At 37.5% G+C, this 18,453-nt stretch overlaps 1 protein-coding gene across 1 annotated transcript in view; it reads right to left on the bottom strand.

Annotated features, from left to right (window-relative positions):
* Positions 1–18,453, bottom strand: part of si:dkey-32e23.4 (dynamin-1-like protein) — a 52,628-nt gene that overhangs the window by 15,390 nt on the left and 18,785 nt on the right. Inside the window, exons 10-11 of the mRNA XM_067413040.1 lie at positions 10,233–10,571; positions 2,134–2,254 (exon numbers count right to left, since the gene is read on the bottom strand). Coding sequence (XP_067269141.1) covers positions 2,134–2,254; positions 10,233–10,571 — 460 coding nt within the window. The remainder of the gene's footprint in view (positions 1–2,133; positions 2,255–10,232; positions 10,572–18,453) is intronic.

Raw genomic sequence — 18,453 nt, 5'->3', positions numbered from 1 at the left:
AGTTTCACAGGTAATGATAATGAATAAGTTGCAAGTTTATTATGCTCCGTGTCCAGATAGAAAAAGTAGATTTATGAAGATTTTAATTAATTTCATAAAACTTGTTGATGAAGATCGTCCGTTTGTTATACCTTTACGACAACGTTAAGTCTCACCCGACAACCGCGACAATCTCCTTCTAGTGCCGCTCATGTAGGCTCAGCCAGGGCGGTCAGGAGGAATTTGGGGGCCCCAAGCAAATGGACATGGCTAACCTTCTACAGATAAACGGCTAATGATTAAAAAATGTTTGTAAAATTTAAGAAACCATTTTTAAAACATCTATAAACATTACATAGATAGACAGGCCAAATATTCCTAACACTTTGTTAAGGGTTACTAGTTGGTTTGTAAACTGTCTATAAACATTATCTGGATGGTTATTATAAAGTTGCAACAGATGACTATAATACCTTGTTAAATAGTTAATAAACAGTACCAGTAAAACATGTGGGTTATCCTGATACTGTACTTCAAAATGCAACAGTGTAAAAATTGCCACACAGAATAAAGTAACTGTTCAAGATCCATTGGTAACTTATAAAAATAATATCATATTTGCATAAACTGTTACTACCATATATCCCGACACTAGCACATTAAGATAAGCTATGAAAAAAATTAATGTTCCTCTGCCTCTTTCTGGTTAAATAATGTTTATATTAAAAGTTAATATAGCATGCTATATTAACTATTCCAGGTTATTTATGTATAGCATAAAAATAGTTAGTATAGCATGCTATGCCACTTTCATCAAAACCTATTACAGCAATTTTATGTCATTAAATACGATAAACAGATATTCTGAAACAGATCTGCATCTTCCTTATCCCGTTAAAAATATATTACAGTATGTAACCATATTCCGTCCGTTCGAAAAAAAAGTTGCACTAACTGTTCGTTGTTACAAGCAACATTTCCCAGGCAGGTAGCTAACATAAACATATTTTTGCTAGCCTACCTAATAGTACAAATATAGCTATTTTATATAGTGTAATTTATCACTTACCACTATCTTGTTTTTTTTCTTTTCTGGCTTCCTAAAGCATAATTCCGCTTCATGATCGCCGAGAAGGTTTTGTATTTTGCCGGCAGCAGAGATTGCGTGGTTGGGTGGCTGTTGTCAGCGACGACTGAGAGGGCCCGCTTGAGGGGGATTCCGATAACAGTGTCATTGCACTTTACTGCATTGACTATCAAAGGGGCGCTCTGTCGTTGCATTTTATTCTTAACCTGTCGTTGACTTGCGGCCCCAGGCCAGCTCGGGACCCCAAGCAATTGTTTGACTTTCACTTTCGGAGGGGTAACATTACCCGAATATGGAAGTGATTGAGGCTTAGCGATTTTTTTTTTTTTGTTATATTTTTTTTATTGATCTAGGCCTACGTGAAATTCTGCATCGATTGGACGATTGTTTTATTTATTTTTTTCCACCTCGGAAGGGCAACGTGAGTCGAGAAGGGCATATGGGCAGTTGCCCGGGCAACCTGAGCAACCCCCCTGTGCACGTCCCTGGTTTTAGGCCCTGACTGATAATAACATAGAATGATTTCTGAAGGATCATTTGACACTGAAGACTGGAGTAATGATACTGAAAATTCAGTTTTGATCAAAGGAAAAAATTACAATGTATAATAATAAAATAGAAAACATTTATTTTAAATTGCAATAATATGTAACAATAACACCGTTTTAATGTATTCTTAATGAAATTAATGCAACCGAGCATAAGAAACCCCAAACTTCGAAACGTTATTGTATATACACAATAGATTTTCAGTGATTTTTATTAAGTATTTTTTTTAGGAAATTATTTTATTAATTTATAAGATTTATTTAACGTTCGGCAGCTTGGAATTCACACATAAGCTATCTAAACCAGCATTTATTTGCAGTTTCTAAAACTCTTCATACTGAGGACATGAATCTGATGCACTGAACTATAACACTGTGTCTGTTTGAAAAACAATTGTCATTATTTGGGATATTCGGTTTATGGTGTAGAAATTACACTTTTAAGAAAGTGAGCAAAGTACTGCATATGCTTATTTGTATACACACACATACTCATGCATAAATATGTCAATATTATACCGTTGCATTTCGAATAGCTGTGAGAATATCTAGCTCGGTGAGTCCTCCAAGTGGGTCAATGGACTGCAGGGTTCTTCCAAATGTCTCGTGGAATATATAACAGATACGAGCTCCTCCACACCTACAATAAACAAATGCTCACAGAGTCAGTCAATCCATGAAAATTAAAAAATCATGCAGCACTTTAGGGCATCAGAGGCATTTTGGCACGTTCACACATTCACACAGGCCTGGAGTCATCCTCCAGCCAGAAAACGTCAATACGAGGCACTTAATTAATCGATGGCTGGTGTGGACTTAGCCAGATATGAGAGATGAACAGCATTTCATCCAACAGTGAACAGGGTGTAAATAAGGAGTTGGGCAGACGTGAGGATTATCTGCCCGTCAAATTCAGCCAAGCACACAAAGTAAACATGGTGTGCTTGATATCTGTCATGAGTTTCGGTGCGAAAATGACAGTCTGCGATGCTGCTAAAGTCACTGGAAAAAAGATTCAGCAGGAATATAGCCGTGGTAATAACAATATGTCAGACTCGATAGGATGGTACAAGATGGCAACTTGTAGTAAGTGGCTTGACAGATTACAATTATGACCCATTTTTTGACTCTCTGATGATGTTTGTTCTGAAAAATGCCAGGAGCTTTCTCAGATCACAAGCTCAAGCCTAATTGGTTGACTTTGCACAATTTCTTTGTGTCTACTGTTGTATTGAATAAATTCTTACTTTTAACTGGGTCAAAAAATAAGGCCTTTTCAAATTCACATTAAAAACGACATGGTTGGTGGGCAAAGCACAGAAGGAAATAAAAATACATAGGTTAACTGTTTGCAGTAAGATCTATAACAAGCATACAGAACATATCATTTTATTTCATGCAAACTTTGTTACAGGTATACATACAATGATTTTAAAGGGCTTATTTCCAACATTGTTTGGTTTTAGGTTTTTATAGGAAATAAACTGAGAAAAGCACTTGATGAATTTTCACCTTTAATCTTTTTCCCACCCGGGCCTCCACTCACCCACTCACTCACTCTCATTCAATCTAATAATTCAGAGGGGAGGAAAGGGCAGAAAATAATTTGAATATTTTTGTTACACGCAGCAGAACAACAACAAAATACAGGAAAAGTTGGAAGGCATCTCCAAAAATATTCTCTGAAATAATTTTACCTTGCCTTTAAGGCTCCCACATACTTCCACATAAATAAGGTTTAAAATACCAGATAATTTTAACAGCATAAGCTTTTTATATAAAATCTTTTTGCTCTGCTTGTGTGTTGCAGTTATTATTTGTTGCAGGCACTTGGCCAGATTGCAGAGCATCAGCTCCAGTGACAGCTGTCAGACATATAATAGCAGAACAAATCTCTAGAATTTATTCAAAATATTTTTTGGTGGTGAATTTCTGTGCTGAATATTTGGTATTAATGTGAAAAGACCTTTAGAGGCAATAAGAAAATAGTGTAATAAGCAATAATAGCAATAGTGTTTTCTTCCCTAATGTGACGTAAATCCGAGTGAAGTGTATATTCTGGAATGAGAAAAGAAATGTAGAGCGGGACTTGATTTCGTCCTCAGGAATTGTTGGATCGAACAAAGTTGGTCGTCCAACAAAATGGAAGCAGATCTAAATGCCAGTGTGCGGTGTGAAGGATATTTAGTCCAACCTTCCGCCGAGACACGTCTTGAAGCAGGGCCGTTTCTAGCCTTTCTGGCACCCTAGGCAAGATACATATGTTACCCCCCCCCCCCCCTTTTATTTATTTATTTTTTTACCTATAATTTATAAAACAAATATGACTTCCTTATTTCATGGACATATTGTACATGCATTAATTGAATAATGTAGCTAGGTTTATTATCACTGAGATCACAGATGTAGGGGGGTTCAGGGGCATGCTCCCCCGAGAAAATTTTAATTTCTATGATCTACATATGTGTATTTTAAGATGTTCTGAAGGCCAAAAAATTAGATAACAATAGCTTGAAAACCATGTCACTCGGCGCCGCTGCGGATTGAAGAACGCAGTGACACAAAGACTACTAATATTCAGTGTAATGTTTTGCTCAACGTTATGATAGAGAGACCAGCTTAGTAGAGAACAAGTAACCAATAAGTAGTCTAACATACCTGTATATTTGGCTTTCTTTTTTATATTTCCTCTTTTTTTCTTTTTACGATACTGAGCCCCTGATGGCTTTGACCTTTTCATGATGATGAAACTAAAGCACGCTCATGAGCACGCTGTAACGAGTAGAAATATAGTGTGGCTCCTTTAAGAGTTGCGCGCGCTCCCTGCAGACGAAGTCTGCCTTTTGTGTATGTGCGCACTGAGTCTTGAGCTCCCATGTGTGGGGATTATTTTCTGTTTTCTGTTGCTAACAGTCAGTTATTTGGTTTTATTAAGTAATGCTGTGGACGGAAAGGGAGTTTGTGAGCGGGAAATAAAGTGCGATCTGTTTGATATTAATCGCCTCCGTGTTTGCATCCACTCCAGATACATCAAGTGAGCTATCCGCATTTTTCACTCGGACACAAGCGTTACAACGCCACCGATGACGATGTTCCCTGCCGCCCTCTACATGATCTCATTTCATTACAGCAGCGCCACTATCACCATTGCGACTTCACTCCAATAATCGCAACTAATCATAATGCCTTGAAATAGCAAAAGTACGAAATAATAATAAAATATATATGAAATAAATAAAAAAACGTTGTGGGGGCGGGGGCTCACTGGCGCCCCCCAGCTGTTGGCGCCCTAGGCGACCGCCTAGTTTGCCTATGCCTAGAAACGGCACTGTCTTGAAGAGAACAGATGATTTTTTGAGGAGGAGGGGAGGTTAATGATTTTTGATTAAAGATTATGAGGACAAATGAATTAGGGCTGTGCGGTATGGACAAAAAAAATTATCAAGTGTTTTTGTTTTTTTTCCCCGATTTCGATTTTAATCACGATTTTGACACAAACAAACATACTTTACAGTTATAAATGCATTCTGTGTGAATTTGAAACATATTTCCAAAGGAAACAAATTAGAGCTTTATCGAAAAGTTAACACGTCTCTAGAACAAAAAAATGGCCTAAATAAATAAATAAAATATATTTATTAATGAGACTAAATGATCTTATGAGTGCTTAGGTCGCTCTCTCAAATGCATCATGAAACTTTTGCTTTCGTTGATATGAACTCTGTTAAATGAGGAGATTTTTATTTGTATTTGTTTAGCTCATTTCCTTTGCAAGCGCCATTGCGAGGAGCATCAGCCTGCCTCAGCTCGTCAAAAAAGCCTTTTACTGTGGTGGTAGGCCTAATAGGCCAGTCGGCTAAATGACCTAACATCGTGATGCTTGAAGTGTTTTATATCTATGGATTTTATCATAGGCAAGACAAGTCAAGAGTTGATTCGAGAGGCTAAATTGATTAAACATGCGGTTAACTCACTGTCGGTTGCTGGCCGTCACTTAATAAAATTAAAACTTTAATTTAACAAACAAAAAATTGCTCTAAACATTTTTCTAAATTAACTTAATATAAAAATGAAACGAAATATAACTACTTTGACATTAAAAACAAAACTGAACTATTTTAATGGCTGCAACAATGTAAAAAAAAAGAAGCAAAAAAACACGGGCTCCAGTCGGACTTGGGCCGTGAACTTTGATAAGCTGTCGGACACGGGCCGGGCTAGGGCCTAGATATGAGGCTCGTGCAGGGCTCTAATCCCACCCCCCTCTCAGAAAATACATAAGCCTAAAGCTGACATTACTGAGCTATGCGTTTAAAAGTAGCCTTATTTAAATGGTACAATGGCATTGCAACGTGGAATATCAACGTAAAAAAAAAAGGGTTAAAAGGGCTTTAAGTGATGGCCTAAAACAGAAGATTAGCTTACTTATTTTTTAGCTTTCCTCACGCTGTGTAGAAATAATACTGAATCGACCGTCCCTGGGTTGAGCCGGTTTAATTCTCGCCTCTATGACTCGACCTGCGGAGCTGAATGTGCGCTCACTGCTGCACTGATGCTGGAACGAAGAGGATCCTCCTTATCAATGGATTTCATAGTAAATTTTGTCTAGTAGGCTACTATATAAATTACAAAGGTTTAATTAGCATCTTTATTTCAAACAGACTGCGACCCGAATATCACTACAAATATTTTTGGATGACTCGTCCGCGGGTGATGACCGCAGGCACTCGATCATTTTGGATCAAGCCGCGCATCACTGATCAAAACAACAAAAACAAAAAACAACCCAGACAACTGTCTACAAAATTGGTAAATTTCCCAGCGCCGCAACAGACACTATTTTTAATGGAAGGATAGGCCTTTTGTCCACATATTAATTAAAACTAGAAGAACAAAATTTTTGATTTTGCATGGTGGTAACTCAAAGTTTTTTTTTCTTTTTCGTTATTTTGGCTTTGAATTTCGTTATTTTTCGTTAATTTTCATTTCGTTTTTTTAGAAATATGAATTGAATTTAGTTCAAAATAAAAAGAAAAGAAGTAACAAAATAAATTATTAAAATAAAGACGCCGTTTGGAGTGAGTGCATGCAAAATAATCCGTTCTCTGAATAATCGGCCTTTGTGAGTGTAAGCTACACAAATAAAAGTAGACAGTTTATAGTTTATAATTATGTCTTGCACATATCTAGTAAAAAATGTATATTGTATTGTGAGTTATATCCGCTGCCATATGTCCATCAGAATGCGCCAACGTCGTCGGCCATGGGTTAAAGAAAACCTAGCTTATTTATTTAGGGTTTGTTTAAATATAAGCCTATAATAATTTTTTTTATTTCATATGTTGATGTGTTATGCCCGGTCTGTTCCGTTCTTTCTAACCCACGGGTCCCATTTTTATGAAGTTATTTGGCCCGCCCAGCATCACTGTATATATTTTTACAACCCGCCCCGCACCCGCGACCATTAAATAGACATACGGGGTCCGCGGGTTATGAGACAACACGCACATCACTAGTTCAGGGCTATCATGGTTGTCTTGCAACAAATGCACGCGCGATGGCATCCCCTGATGTAGGATGACAGGGGGTGCTTCCCAATTCTTATTTGTGCATCCTCGTTTCCTTTCCTAGCTTCCTTTCCTCGCTCCTTAGCTCTGCCCCTTCAGGATGCAAGGGAAGCACACAAGGAAAAGACGCGAGGACGGAGGAATTGAATCAAGTGAATTTATATATCCTCGCTCCCTTTAACGTCACTTCAAAGCGGCGTCAATTAATGATGACACCGCTGGATTTAGTCGGGATTCTTGAACATTAGAGATAATTATTTATATTGTAAGCTTTAGCCTCCACACAATATCACATTTGTCCATATTTTAATCAATATTACCAGTTATTATTAACAACGAATTCCAGTTATTAACTGCTTTTTCGTTGTATAATATTAGTTTCTATTTGTTTCTTTCATTTTCATGTGCTTTGATATAATTCTGCAACTGTCAGGTGTTGTTATTTGATGAACATTTGTGTCTTGTACATGTAAACATAATAATAATGATTAATAAACTGTGGCACAACATGAGGAGAATTAATGCTTGCATCACGTTTAGTCGATAAAACACTTCCGCAAAGGATACTCCAGTGTATCCTCGCTCACTCCTCCATCCTCGCGGTGCAATTAGATCTCCTACAAGATGACTGAGCTCCATCAGTTTCCGGGTCATAGGATGGAGGACGGAGGAGCGAGGAAACGAGGAGGGATATTGAGAAGCACCCAGAGTTTACGACAGTAGTAGAGGACAATATTTTTTCCCAACTGTAGGGGGATCCCGAAAAGCAAGTTACCTAGTGCTGATTTAACACATTATACAGCCTTAGAGAGCAGTCTAATAATGCGGTTCATGGATTCTGATCTGTGAAATGCGCCACTTCTGCTATATTGCCGGTTACTCGACACGGGTAAATTGCAATCGAGAATTTTTTTAAATCAAGTAATCAAATCGTAACAATCCTAAAATATTTTATAATAAACACTAGTGCTGGGCGGTATAGCGGTTCATACCGAATACCAGTATTTATTTTTGTTATGATATTTTTGTTACCGCAATACCGGTATATGTCGCTTAAACAATGTTCGGAACGATGTCCAGCGCGACACTGTTTAAGAGCGGTCCCTTTTCACTGTTGCACTGTAGTGAGAACATAGCTGAGATTGCAAGGCTGAATCCGAAATAGGCCAATGAAGCATCACTCACTATTCCCTACGCCTACGTTATCCACTAATATAGTTGAGATTGAAATAGTCCACATAACGTCCACTACAGGATACCACTAAAAATGGCTGTCCTCTCAAATAATGGTTATAGGGGGCGATTTCAGATTCAGCCCTTGATTACAGCGGAGAATTCAAACTTCACAAGGCGCGCGCGAGAGCATGTTCTGCGCGGAGAGCCGTGATGAGATTAACAACGCTCAACAAATGGATCATACAGATCGAATTCAGAGCGGAGCTAACATGTTTAGTGCTCTAAACATGAACTAGCAGTCTGTATGCGCACATATTTCATCACATCTTCTCAAATGAAATGTATGCAAAGGACTGATACAACCGTACTCTGATTCAAAGAAGATGGGGCAAAAAAGTAACTGCATGCTTTATTCTTTCTTTGTTAAACTGACATGTGTCGTTTGTTCAGAGATTGTATTGGTCTTAAATGTATTGAAAATATCCTTAGACTTTTTAAATATTCTTCTGCATTGCTCCCTCGTTTTGGCAGTTTGTTGTTATATAGGGTTAGCTTTTTTAAATGCTTAAGGTGCCCTCAGATCTGTTTTTTTCTCTCCGTGGTCATATTTTAATATTAATGTGTCTGTAATGAGTTTGTTGCAGGTCTGTGTTTTATTGGTTGTCTTCCCAAAGCATCATTTTGTGGGGCTTTACAAACCTGTTTTGACTCTGTGTGGAATTTTTCTACAATATTCACTCTTCATGACTGTAAAATAGGGCATTCTAGTCAATCTACTGCAAGTATTTCCTCTCTCAATCAGTAGAAAATATAGTTAACACCTGGTCATGCAAAGGGGAAAAAATACCGCTATATACTGCGAAACCGATATAATTAAAAAAAAAAGAGTGATACAAATTTTTGGTCAATACCGCCCAGCACTAATAAACACTGCAACATTCTTTAAAAAAATGTGTTTACATTTTGATATAATGGTGAATTTAGGGTGCTTTCACATCTCTAGTTCGGTTCATTTGGTCCGAACCAAGGGCAAACAATTATACATTGTTGCATTTTTCAGCTTTTTTGGTTCCTTTTCACATCATACTGATTGCTTTGGTCCGAACCAGTTGAAACGAACCAAAACGCAGGCACGTGACAACATCCACATCACTCATTGGCCATGGCGCATTTCCTAAACTGCTTTTCGATTGGTCAGAATTTTCGTGTGGAAAAATTCCAACAGAAGGGGCAAAGCCAGCAAACTATAATAACACTATGAAGAGACGACTGTGCGGGCTGGTTTTGTCCCTGGCCATAATCTACTAACACTGTGTGTATTTACCACAGTATGCAAACAATACATTTCTATAATGAAGCGCGGATGCGACGTGAAAACAACGTTCTAATGCACTGCAGACGGCGAGTGCACATCACTCGTCACTTGAAGCGGAGGCATGCATTAATTAGTCTTAACTGACATGCTCATCTTCCCGAAAATATTGCCAACGATCTATCAGGTAATAATATCATGCACACAATGTCAGCGCAGCCGACTACAGCAGCTGGTTCAGTCCAAAAATGATCAGTACTTTTGCAGTTGGTTCTGTTCGAGGTCGGATCACGTTCTCACCACAAACGAACCGCTCCAGAGTTCGTTTGAAAGCGTACCGAGACCACCTCTTCAAGGAGGTCTCAGTACGCTTGTTTGGTCTGCTTTTGGTGCGCACCCGAGTGCGATTGCTGCTTTCAGACCTGACCAAACGAACCGCACCAAAGAGGGAAACGAACTCTAGTACGATTCAACCGAACTAAATGAGGCAGGTGTGAAAGCACCCTTATATTAACTTGTTTTGCAGAAAACATCCTAAAGTATGTGCTGGTTCATGTACTCACAATTCAGAGGTCTGGATGTGTCTGGCAGTGCCTTCGATGGTGTTGCAGTAGTCGGAGGCGAACTTGGTGACGATCTGCAGCAAGGTGGCGCTGTGGTCTTCCACAGGCTGCCCATATCCGTTTAATCGGGTTTGGTACTGGGCGGTGAGCACCGTGACTCGCGTCTTGAGCTCCGGGAGACAGTCCCTGATGTGATGCATGAGCAGTCGGCTCAGGGTGCGAGCCAGGTAGCGAGAGCCACAGCGGGAGGCTAATGATGGGTAATGGCGTTGCAGAAACGCCTGCTCGTCTTTGCTGGAGTCGGTGAGACTCTTTTGAGTATTCAAGTCATGCTGGCTCCTGGAGAAGTAAAAAAAAAAAAGATAGGATAGGATTGAATAGTGGATCAAAGACTGCAAAATTTTAAACAGGAGTAGGAAAGCACCCAGGCACATCTGAGCTGAAGATGCTTTCATCCTCTAAGGCTGCATTTACACTGCAGGTCTTGATGCACAATTCCGATTTGGTGACTATATCCAATTTTTTTTGAAGACCCGCTTACATCATCTTTTAAAAGCGACCCGTATCCAATATTTGCATTTACACTGTGGACTGGCGAAACAGCCCAAGATGCTCTTAACCGGTGAAAGGAAGTAAAAAAGGCGCGATATGCAATAGAAGTAGATAAAATTATTACACAATGTTTTTCTGTCTGCACTTTTCCACACATCTTTAAGGGTCAGCAAAACATTTCTCTCGTAAGGAGGAGAAAAAGAGGAGAGCCCTTGACAGGGTTGCCAAGTTTTCACAACAAAACCCATCAAATTGCAACTCAAAACTGTGTTAAAGTAGCCCAATTCTGCAGGAAAACAGCGGACTTGGCAACACTGGCCTTTGATCGCAGTTTGTGTCCACCTGAGTTGACGTCATTCGCCTACGTCCTTTTTTTCAATGACGTACGACTCGCGGAATATCAGTTTTGACCGCTTACATGGCAGACACAAATGCACGCATTCATCGGATTCATGTCGGATTTATTCCCACATGAGTGAGGTCTGAATCCGATCTGAGGATATCGGAATTCATGCGTTTTTTTTACTGCTTACAAGTTCACGTCGTATCCGATCTGTGGCACATGAGAGGGAAAAAAAATCGGAATTGGGTCACTTGAACCATGCAGTGTAAATGAGGCCTAAGTCAGTGGTCGGCAACTGGCGGCCCGCAGGCCCAAAATTGGCCTGCCAGCGATAATATCTGGCCCGTGACTGTAGCCAGATTGTTTTGATTGCGGCTGGTTCTGAAATATATCTGCCTTTTTTTTAGGATGAATTGAGAGCTTTTTATTTAATAAACTTCTAAAAGACATTCAAACGAGTGGAATGGATCGCAAGACACGCCTCTAAAAGAGCCGGCATGAAACAAAGTGGACTATTGAAACGTTTGCTTACATCACGGGGCCTCAGCACAAAAACTCAAATTCAGCTTCCTTTTTTAAATAAAAAAATATTGATGAGACAACCAGCAAAAAAAAAAAAAAAGGTACAATGCTTCGTCTTGTGGTGCTGTGTGATATTAAATTCTTTACAAACAGCCACAACTTCATTGCAGATAAAGACACATCGGTAGGATGAACGCACAGTTGTCTTTCCATTCATTTTTGTATGCCCTATTTACGCTGTTGACTCTTTAGACTCTTTAATAGCGCTAGCTTAAATGTTAACATCACTCTGTACGCGATGTAATAATCATGTACCTTTACATGTACAGCACGCAAACAATTTAAAAATGGAGTTTAGTACACCTGTGTTGCAAGTTGGTGAATGAAGATACTTGCCAGGTTACGTGTCACTACTGCTTTATCAATTTATCAAATTTTTTGTCAGGCAATTCTAGTTGCATTTTTCATCCGTTTATTTCAATTATCAATTATCCCTTGGCTATATTCTGGCCTGTTATCTAGTGGCAAATTTTTTTGGGCCCATGGCCAAATATATTGTCGACCCCTGCTCTAAGTTTTAGGCAGTATATACACACTACCTGTCAAAAGTATTCAAAATGTTTTTGAAAGAAGTCTCTTCTGCTAAAAAATGCTGCATTTATTCAATAAAAAAATACATTAAAGATAGTAATATTGAGAAATATTACTACAATTTAAAATAATTGTTTTCTGTTTTAATAATTGAGAATTGTAATTTATTCCTGTGATCAGAGGTCAATTTTCAGCATCATTCCTCCAGTCTTCAGTCACATGATCCTTATTCTAATATGATGATATGCTGCTTAAGAAACATTTCTGACCATTATCAATGTTGAAAAAGAAAAAAGAAGAAAAAAATCATACCGTTCAAAAAATTGTGGTAATATTAAAGAAAGAGAAAATAATACTTTTATTCATCAAGTAAACTAAAACAGACAAGATAAGCATACATGTAACACTACTCTTATTATATATATTAATAAAGTAGTCGCATATGTCCTTCTGAAGCAAAGCACGTGCAGCTAATGATTTAGTTTTTACGACAAAAAAAAATTATGTGTAACATTATACTGGGCTTCTGCAGGTTTTATGAAGGTAAATTTAAGACCAATTAAAGTAAAAGTAAGGAATAAATTGAAGGGAACATAACACATCAATATGTTCTCTATGTAAATGTCTAACCATAGAGTTGTATTAGTGCCACTTCAAAAGTTAAAAAAATACAATTTCCTTTTTTTTTCTTTCTTTTTTTAATAATAAATCTTGGGAAATCTTGAGAACGTGATTTTATGACAAAACAAACAAATAGCTGCAAATGGGTTCATAAAAAAAATAAACTTAATTCAATATTAAGTAATTTCAATACCCAATGACAGATACTTGTTCTTGTTTAAAGCATAAACTTACTTAATTTTGTTAAATTTCTCAGAAAACAAGACTTATTTATTCTGCATGTTATTTAATGTATCTTGATTTAAGAATGTTTTCAATTTGTACTGGAAAACAAAAATCCTGAGGAAGAACAATTTTTTTGCAGTGTGTGCATGCAATTAAAATGTGCAAAAAGATTTTTAAATTAAATCATTTTTGAAAAAAAAAAAAAAAAAGAGATCACTTTGACACTTAAAAAGGTTCATAAAGAGATCGTAAAACTGATCCATAGGAATCCAGCGGTTTATTCCAAGAGTTTGAAGAGACTTCAAAGCGCGAAGTGCAAGTAACTTTGTGGGCGGGTCTCGGCGCTGTTGTTGTTTTCCCGGCGGGATAAATGGCTCTTGCGCCCGGCGCAAATCTAAAATGGGTTGGTCTGAAGTAGCTTCATTATTCATAGGTGTGGTTTGGGCGTAACGTGAATAAACCAATCAGAGCGTCATCCAACATTCCCTTTAAAAGCAGGTGCGCAAGTTCCATTATGGATTGCTATTATTATGGCGTATTTACCAGGCGCACGCCAGGAGCGGTTCACAGCCGAGGAGACTGATTTTCTTGTAAGAGCAGTGAAAGACAGAGAAGTTGTGTTGTATGGGGATGGGAGAAACCCACCCAAAATAGCGTCGGTTAAACAGGCGTCGGTTAAACAGTTTTTTCAGTTTTTCAGTCGAATTTTTTTTCCTGGTTCTTGACGGACAAACCAATTTGTCAGATGTCTTGCCACTATTGGGCAAACAGGTCTGATCCTTAATTACTACAATAAGCCTGAATAATTTGTAAGCTAGATTTATGCCTATTTTTTCACATCTTCGTGGTACACCACAATGATTTCCGTCATCTCATGTGTTAATATATTTTTAGTGTAACAATTTATGATTTGCACAACGCACCACTGACTTTAGACCAGGTTTTTTCTGGTCAGTGGCTCAACTGTTTAATGGAATAGCAAAATAGCACCAGCGATTGTTTGCGCCGGAACACGCCTCCTTTTTTGCGCTTCATTCACTAGTTTATCGACGTGCTTCTGTGGAGGGAAAAGCGCGCTTTGCGCGGGTGCAAAATAGAAATGAAACATTCATCAGTGTACAAAGTCAATTGCGCTGGGTGCAAGATAGGGCCCTCGATCTCTTTATATGATGAAAAAAAGTCTAATGGGTTTGAAAAAAATAACAGGAAATATTATTAAATGTAAAATATTCCAGATGTCAAAGCTGATCATTCTGAAATCATTGTAATATGGTGATTTTGTGCTAAAGAAACTAAAGATTTTTTATTATTATCATCAATGTAGCTTAATATTTTTCTGGAAACTGTGACACTATTTTCATTATACTTTGACGAAAGTTAAGAACATAATTTTTTTTTAAATATAAATCTTCTGAAACATTATTCATGTCTTTACTGTCACTTTTGATCAATTAAATGTGCCTTAGCTGGATAAAAGTAATTTCTTTCAAAACAATAACAACAACAAAAAAACTTACTGACCACAAAGTTTTGAATGGCAGTGTATATGAAAAAGAGGTCATTTTAGCAATGGAGCAAGTCACATTACATTTTGATCAAATATCACAAGATACAACTTTTTTCCCCTTTTGATTGCATGTTGACTTTATATATAGTGAGAGATTGTTGGCATCAATAATTGTTCTTTGACCAATGAAAGTGTCTTCGGCTCTTTTATTATGGTCAAAGAGAATTTCTAAATCAATCTGCAGTGCATTCTTACAGGATAGAGGTGAGCTCAAAATTGTTAGTATACTGCCCACTACTGGAATAAAAAGAAGCTTCTACCTTTGGTTGCTTCTGTCAACAATGTCCCAAGTACTGTGCACATGTTAACTAGGAAAGGAAGCAACATTTGATAAAGAAAGCGTAAATGGTGCTTTCCTACGCAAAACCTATTGCCTCACTTATGTGACATTGTAGATGGTCGCTAGGGAATTGTTATGTTGTTTATATTTCCACTTCTGAAGTCGTGATTACGAGCTTATCGCATTAACATTTTGAAATGGGAGGGTGTTCATGTACAATTTTTACCTAGGAAACTCGTATTTACGATATTTCCGATAGCACATGAAGGCAGCATTAAAGGCCGCGTTAGTAATATGCGTCTATAGGCGTGTCCACAAAACACGTACACTCTGCTTATTACAGACACAGCAGCACACACATTTATAAATATTAAAAATAAAAGGATTCCTTTCTGGAGAAGCGTTCAGTCTTTCCACTTGCAAATTCCTCCATGTAAATATCGAATCTGCCATGGTGCGAGCGCAACTTGCTTTTATCAAAGGGAAGGGGAGATGAGACTCTGATTGGCTTATTGTACATTATGCCCAAAACACACCGATTACTCATTAACCCTTCTGGAGCATGTGCCAGGTGCGCCGGCCGCTTTTTTCCGTCGTTATGCCCTAATTACACCTGCGCCATGCCCTTCAGACCATGCTCTCAGATTGTTAAATAGGGCCCTTAAAAATGAAAAAAATTTAAATAATAAATAAAATTAGAATAAAATTTCAAAAATGAAATTTATGTCATTAATGACTCACCCTAATGTCGCTCCTCATCCGTAAGACCTCCGTTCATCTTCAGAACACAGTTTAAGATATTTTATATTTAGTCCGACAGCGTATCTAAGCGTATGCACACTATACTGTCCATGTCCAGAAAGGGAATAAAAACATCATCAAAGTAGTCCATATGAGACATCAGTTAGTTCATTAGAATCTCTTGAAGCATCGAAAATACAAACAAAAACTACAAATTTATTTAGCATTGTCTTCTCTTCAGGTTTGGTTCTCAATCCTTAAATAAAGATTCAAACGGTTATGAATCAGCGGATTGGTTCATGATTCGGATCAAGTGTCGAACTGCCAAACTGCTGAAATCACGTGACACTGGCGATCTGAATCATGAATCAATCCGCTGATTCATGACCGTTTGAATCTTTATTTGAGGATTGAACACAAACGTGGAAGAGAAGACAAGTCGTAGTTGTTGTTATTTTTGGACCAAAATGTATTTTCGATGCTTCAAGAGATTCTAATGAACTAACTGATGTCTCATATGGACTACTTTGATGATGTTTTTATTCCCTTTCTGGACATGGACAGTATAGTGTGACATCAATTTCATTTTGGGGTGAACTAACCCTTTAAGGTTAAGGATTAGTTTGAATCTCTGACCTCTTAAGCATGAGCAATAGTAACAGTTATTCTTGCCTTAGCAAGGACCACTCACATGATAAAACATAAATGACTGACCGATATATTGCACTGAACACGTCTTTTATTTGTTGCCAGTGCTTGCTTTCCATAAATGCTCTCTCAGGAAATCTTCAAGTGCTTTCCTGTCAGACTGCTCGTTGTTGAATCCTCAAAGAGAGCGTAGGTTAATATTGAAGAGACGTTGGCCTGCAGCTATTTCTGATTAAGTTAACGAGCGTCGAGAAATGAGAAGTGTCACTGCGGTTCTTCTCTTCAACTAAATTGTCTCCCTGTATTCGCACAGGCCCCAAAGGACATGCTATGGCCAAAGCTGAATAAACCAATGATTTATCTCCAATACGGCTCTGTTAGCTGATAGCGTGTAGACGTGGTACCCTTGGGTGCTTGTGCAGGGGCAGGATAGGAGAGGATAACAGCGTAGGGAATGTTACAGTCCCTGCTCCTTAGGGGTATGATAGAGGAACTCGGAATTACACAGTTAAAATGTTGCAATGCTTTTCCACACGCTTGATTAAGTTTATACTGCAGTGAAAGAAGTCAAAAGGGCTGTGTGCTACACTTTTGTAGCACTTTATTTTTTCCCTAAAGCCCACTTTAATGTCATTGAGGGTGTCGTGTGCACGTCGTGAAGTTCTACATGGTCGTTTTTTCACCCTCTCTCTAACCCCTATGCTTAAACATAAAGTCCCGAAGGCACAGCAGTAAAAACAGCATGTAAATGAGTTTTGTAACGATCTCCCGGGTCTCATGAGAAAAAACAGATTCTACATTTTTGCAAAATGTGTGAAATACATTGCTCTAGGTCCAAATTAGTGTAATTTCAAGGTGAAATGACCACCTCTTTTGCTAAAAGAGCTACAGGGCTCCATGAGTTTTGTTTAGAAGCCATTGAGTTTTTTTTTCGTTCCAGAGAGTTGAAATTTGTGAGGGCACATTCAAAATGTACTTTTGTTTTTGTTTGGGGTGATGTCAATACGTTTTTTTTTTTTACATAAATTAATACTTTTATTGAGCAAAGACATTAAATTGAGCAAAAGTGACAGTAAAGATATTTACATTGTCTATAGTATTTCTAATAAATGTTGTTTTATTGAACTTTCTGTTCATCAAAGAATTAGGATTTTTTTTTTTTCACGATTTCAACCAAAAAATTAAGAAGGACAACCTTTTCTTCATTTATAACAATACGAACTTTGGTATTACTTTATTTTACAGTTCTGTTCTCCATGTTAATATTATGTATTTATTATACTATTTACAATAACTAGGTACAAACCCTGAACCTCCCCTACCCCAAACCATAACCCATGGTGTTAAATTATATTAGCAGTACTTTCTTAGGTGAGTAAACGCTAAGTACACGTACAGTAAAATAAAATGCAACTGAATTTTTTTTTCAGAAGCAAATCAGCATATTTGAATGATTTATGAAGGATCACATGACACTAAAGACAATATAAAGGCAATTTCACATAAATATTTAAAAGAATATTTCAATTTAAAAGATTATTTCACAATATTGACCATAAGAGACTTCTTTCAAAAACCTTTTTCAAAAATCTGAATTGATTAGTGTAACTGTATCTGCGTCTTATATACACATTACTATTAACAGTAATAATATTAATAGCAAATTAAATTCATATTAAATGAAAAAAATACTCACGTCTTGAGCATATTTAAATTATAAGTTAAAAGTAGGCTACAAGCACATGATATTGTATTGTATTTATATTCATAACAACTGATTATTATGAATATGAAAATCTGCTCAAAATTTACATCCCTTATCATGTCGCACTGAGGCCATATAACTAGTTATTTTACTGCATTTTGTTTTCAATTTAAATAAAATATTTGGACTGTACTGTAGAACCCTGAACATTGATTTTTAGTTTCCACTGAGAAAAAGCAAAGATTATAAGGGAAGATTATGAGTGAATGAATAATGACTTAAAGGGATAGTTCACCCTAAAATGAAATTGAGGATATAATTTATTCACACAGGTGTTGTTCTGTTTTTTGTACCACATGGTGAAATAATTATTATTTGTAAAGCCCCGCTCACACTAGTCCATATAATGGCAGTGAATAATGACCA

This window comes from Pseudorasbora parva, chromosome 13 (assembly GCF_024679245.1).
Source record: "Pseudorasbora parva isolate DD20220531a chromosome 13, ASM2467924v1, whole genome shotgun sequence".
Lineage (NCBI taxonomy): Eukaryota > Metazoa > Chordata > Actinopteri > Cypriniformes > Gobionidae > Pseudorasbora > Pseudorasbora parva.
The sequence above is the reverse complement of the archived record's forward strand: the minus strand, read 5'-3'. Positions and strand labels throughout refer to the sequence as shown.